At 54.2% G+C, this 4,885-nt stretch overlaps 1 protein-coding gene across 1 annotated transcript; it reads left to right on the top strand.

The window, feature by feature from the left end:
- Positions 1 to 2,272: 2,272 nt before the first annotated feature.
- Positions 2,273 to 2,729, top strand: GAST (gastrin). Its single transcript, XM_060082655.1, has 2 exons — positions 2,273 to 2,483; positions 2,626 to 2,729. The coding sequence occupies exons 1-2, from the start codon at positions 2,273 to 2,275 to the stop codon at positions 2,727 to 2,729; spliced, it is 315 nt and encodes a 104-aa protein (XP_059938638.1).
- Positions 2,730 to 4,885: the final 2,156 nt, after the last annotated feature.

Below are 4,885 nucleotides of genomic sequence, written 5' to 3' on the forward strand. Positions count from 1 at the left end.
AAACACAGCCTAGAGCTAGTTATATCCACCCAAACCAGGTCGACGGAGCAGTTTATCAAATAAGTTGACCAAACGCACCCTTTGGTTTTCTGGTACATTCGGGCAAACGCTTTAGTCTCTTTGCTAACCATTTAAAGATGTATTTCGATACTGAAAAGTGCAGATTACTGTCTTGCTTTGAAAACAAAACGAGGGAGCCTGGAAGTGCAGGAACCTAAGGAACTGGCTTTGATGGGGGATGCAAGGGGTGGGGGAGGAGGGACAGACCTGAGAGATGATGGGGAACCCCAAGCTAAACCCAGCCCAGCGCAGAGGGCAGCAAAGGCATCAGAAGGGGGACGCTCAGGGTTTTCCAGGTAAGGGAGGTGAAGGGGCTTCAGAGGCAGCCAGGACGCAGCCACCAGGCAGAGAGAGCGGGGCCATCAGCCCACGGCCCATTGCTCCTGATAACTATGACACGTCCTGTTTGCAGAGCCCAACAGAGGGGACAGGGGATCGATACCTCACTCCACGTTCACACACTCCCTGCTCTTCAAACATGAACGTGTCAGGAAATATGCTTCCTCTGCATCTAAGGTCACTCGGTCCATCCAACTGGGATGTGGTCCAAGGGATGATCACCAGGCTGCTGACCCCAAGGACATGGCAGGGGGCTCTGTCCTGAGCCCAGGGAGCCTGTGTCCCACCTGATATGCCCCAGCTGAAGAATTGCCCCCACTCTGCTCCCGCCCCTCTCTGTGAAGTTCAACTCGCCTTCCCTTCCCCCACATCTGGACGGCTGACTAAATGACAGGGTGGGGCGGGGCTGAGGTGCCTGTGCCCATCCTTGTTCCTCTGCAGTGGGGAGCCTGGCCTCCTGGGGGAGGAGGGCTTGGGAGGGCCCTTGAGGGTTTATAAGTCAGGCTGGAGCGCCCAGCAGAGCAGAGAACAGAGGCGCCTGGCCAACAGCAGCGACACGCATCTCCCAACTCTGCAGGTGAGAGCACCCAGGAAGGGAGGGGAGAAGTTGGGAGGAGGGTTAATGGGACCCCTGCCCTCATCCAGGTAGCAGGCTCACACCTCAGTGTCTCCAGGGCTGGGAGCCTTCCCTTAGCCCTTAGCTGGGTTAGGTCTCAGCTCTAGGACCCACCCTGGCATCCCAACCTGTGCCTCGAGCCGCCCCGCTGCCCCAACCAGGGCCCTTCCCTGACCCTCTGACTCCATGCTCACCCCAGCCCTGCGGGGTGAGGACGAAGACTATTCTCCCATCTCTCGGGGGAGAAAACTGAGGCCCAGAGAGACATGTGACTTGCCCAAAGTCACACAAATTGGGCAGGGTTGGAACTGGAACCTACAGCTCCTAGACCCATCTCAAGCTCTTTCCTAGACCAGCACTGTCTCGTGGAACTTTCCATGTTGGTGGTAACCTTCCACAGCCTCGCTGTCCAATACGGTATCCGCCAGCCACATGTGCACTAAAAATGTGGCTTGTGCAAGAGAGGAATTTGTGTGTGTATGTGTGGCCACCCAGCATGTGGGATCTTAGCTCCCTGACCAGGGGTTGAACCCGTGCCCCCTGCAGAGGAAGCACGGAGTCTTAACCACTGGACCGCCAGGGAAGTCCCAGGAATTTTTAATTTTTATTAATTTAAATGTAAGGAGCCACATGTGGCTGGTGGCTACCATATTGGACAGCGTCGCTCTAGATCACTGGTTTTTCAGGTTTGTTTCTTTAGCAGCAGAGCCCTTTCTCTTCCAAAAGAAATCTAACAGAGGGCTTCCGTGGTGGCGCAGTGGTTGAGAGTCCGCCTACCGATGCAGGGGACACGGGTTCGTGCCCCAGTCCGGGAAGATCCCACATGCCGCAGAGCGGCTGGGCCCGTGAGCCATGGCCGCTAAGCCTGCGCGTCTGGAGCCTGTGCTCCGCAGCGGGAGAGGCCACAACAGTGAGAGGCCCGTGTACCGCAAAAAAAAAAAAAAAAAAAAAAATTCACTTTCAGTTGCAAGACTTAAGCATTACAGAACCGCTCACGTGGCCTCAAATTCTTCAGAACACTTTGGAAACCATTGTTCTGGGTTTTAAATTCCTCCAAGAGAAGCAGTCACTGTAACTAGGGTAGGTAAGGAGCAAAGGGGCAAGGCTTGAGGTTGGGAGTTAGGGGAGCTCTGGCAGGACCTGGAGGAACAGACCACAACCCCGCGCCGAACTGCAGACCCATCAGCAGGGAGGGTCCTGGCCCTGTCTCTGGGTGCCCCACCTTTAAGCTCAACCCCTCTCTCCTTTGCAGACAAGATGCAGCGACGGTGTGCGTATGTGCTGATCCTGGTGCTGGCTCTGGCCGTCTTCTCTGAAGCTTCTTGGAAGCCCCACTCCCACCTGCAAGATGCACCCTTGGGTCCAGGGGCCAATAGGGGCCAGGAGCCACGTGGGCTGGACCAGCTGGGCCCAGCCTCTCACCACCGAAGGCAGCTGGGGCTCCAGGATCCCTCACACTTGGTAGCAGGTAGGAGCTGCTGACAGCAGTCCCTACTTGCCTCACCCAGCCTGCTTTAGCCAAGGTCCCCCCAGGCTGGCCCTGACCTCAGTCTCCAGAGGCTAGGCGTCCTTCCCCCATCCTCACCTCCTCTCCCATCTCTGACCCTCAGACCTGTCCAAGAAGCAGGGACCATGGGTGGAAGAAGACGAAGAAGCATATGGATGGATGGACTTCGGCCGCCGCAGTGCCGAGGAAGGGGACCTACGTCCCTAGAGCCAAGCTTGAGAGCCCAGCCACCTCCCAGCCCAGCCTAGCCCAGCCCCATGAAACATAAATCGAAATAAACTAGCTTCCAATGGATCACATTGTGTCAAGTGTCACGGGGCAGGGAATGGGGGTTGCGGCAGAGTTGAGACAGGGAGGAGGGTTGAGCACGCCCCTAGGGGCAGGGATACTGGCTAAGTCTCCTGGGTGTCCCCAGAGTTTAACGTTGAACAAGACTCTATAGTGTGGATGGGAGAATGGATGGTGTTATCGCAACCAGAGTGAGCCTTTTAAAAGAGAAATCAACCATGCCACTCCAGAGTCAACCCCCCAGTGCTTTCCGTTGCACTTAGAATAAAACCTAAGCTCCTGGGGACTTCCCTGGCGGTCCAGTGGTTAAGACTCCACGCTTCCACTGCAGGGAGCACGGGTTGGATCACTGATTGGGGAACTAAGATGCCCGCATGCCGCGTGGCCCGGCCAGAAAAACAAAACAAACAAAAAAACCAACGTGGGCTCCTTGCCATAGCCCTAAGACCTAGCCCTGCTGTCCTCTTCCACCTCATGGGTCCAAATTCCTTCCTCCTTCCTCTTCCTTCCTGCTACTCAAGGGCACCAGGCTCTTTCCTGCCCTGAACCTTTGTCCTTGCGGTTCCCTGTGCATGGAATGCATTTCCTGGGCACAAACGTGGCCGGCTTCTCTTTTTCTCTTGCGTCTTGGTTGAAAGGCTTCTTCCTGAGAGACCTGCCCTTTCTGCTCCTCGCAGGCACGCAGCCCCCAATAGTCTTTCATCACAGCATAGTACCGTCTGCAGAGCGCATTTCACAGTCTGTCGTTGTTTTGTTTGCCAGTTTATTGTCTGCCTCCCCAGGTAGAAGGGAAACTCTGTATGGGTGGTGACCACGTGTCCTTCTTCCCTGCTGTATCCCTAGTGCCAAGAACAGGAGATACCCCGTAAATATTTATCAAATAGGGGACTTCCCTGGTGGTCCAGTGGTAAAGAACCTGCCTTATAATGCAGGGGATGCAGGTTTGATCCCTGGTCAGGAAACTAGGATCCCACATGCCGCGGGGCACCTAAGCCCACGTGCCACAACTACTGAGCTCGTGTGCCTCAACGAGAGAGCCCGCGTGTCACAAACTACAGAGGCCACGTGCTCTGGAACCCGCGCCACAACTAGAGAAGAGAAAAATCCACGCACCACAACCAGAGAAGAGAAAATCCACACGCCACAACTAGAGAGAGGCCCGAGCGCCGCAGCAAGGGGTCCCGTGTGCTGCAACTAAGACCCAACGCAGCCAAAAATGAATTAAATAAATAAATAATTTTAAAAATATTTATCAAACGGATAGGCGCGTGGCCGGCACACACACTTGGCGTTTTGCTCGTATCCCTTTACTGTTCCTGTGCCTGTCACAGCATCCTACCACAGGCACCTGCTACTCTCCACCTGAGGGCTTTCAGAATGCAAGGCAGGCTGGAAATTCTGGGGAGTTAGTACCTCCAGAAGCATCTGTCAGTCAGTGACAGATTAGAGCTGGAGAATAATTACCCCAGCTCCCTCACCCCTGGGGTGGGGTAACACTGAGGTGTATGCCTCTCTGTCTCCCACAGGTCCCCAGTAGCACTGAGCCCTAGTTACCCACAACAGTAAGCTGCTCAATTATATCCTTTATTGGCTCCCTTCCCTTCCCTGTCTCACATCCTTAGGCTGCTATAGATATTTCTTGTGATCACCACCCAAATAAACTACTTGCATTCAAATCCCTATCTCCAAGTCTGCATCTGGGGGAACTCATCCTAAGACAGTGGGTGTTAGAAGCGGTTATAGGAAGTAAGACCCCCATGATGGGATTCTGAGATTTGGTCCTGCACCAGCCAGACCCCATTGCTGTGCTAAGAGGGGTGCTGATAACACCTGAAGCATCACAGTCACCTGTGGATTCTCTCATCCTACATCACAATTCCATTCTAACAAGCCTGCCTCTCTGAGCCTTTTGTCTCCTTCCTCAATACTCTGCTGAGGCAATTCAGACATCTTCGATTCAATTGCTGTATACTGTTGTTTTGTCTGAGCTTCAAGGAGTCATTGCCAGCGAGGCATTTGGCTTCAGGTGTCTTTGCCAGGAAATTAAATCCTGAGTCATAGGAGAGTAAGCATCC

The sequence above is a fragment of the Mesoplodon densirostris genome, chromosome 18 (assembly GCF_025265405.1).
Source record: "Mesoplodon densirostris isolate mMesDen1 chromosome 18, mMesDen1 primary haplotype, whole genome shotgun sequence".
Taxonomy (NCBI): Eukaryota; Metazoa; Chordata; class Mammalia; order Artiodactyla; family Ziphiidae; genus Mesoplodon; species Mesoplodon densirostris.

What these genes read in the sequence shown, in the direction of transcription:
- GAST (XM_060082655.1), top strand. Translation starts at nt 2,273, where the DNA reads ATGCAGCGACGGTGTGCGTATGTGCTGATCCTGGTGCTGGCTCTGGCC. An exon ending in TCCCTCACACTTGGTAGCAG is followed by an intron (nt 2,484 to 2,625) that starts GTAGGAGCTGCT and finishes TCTGACCCTCAG; the next exon opens with ACCTGTCCAAGAAGCAGGGA.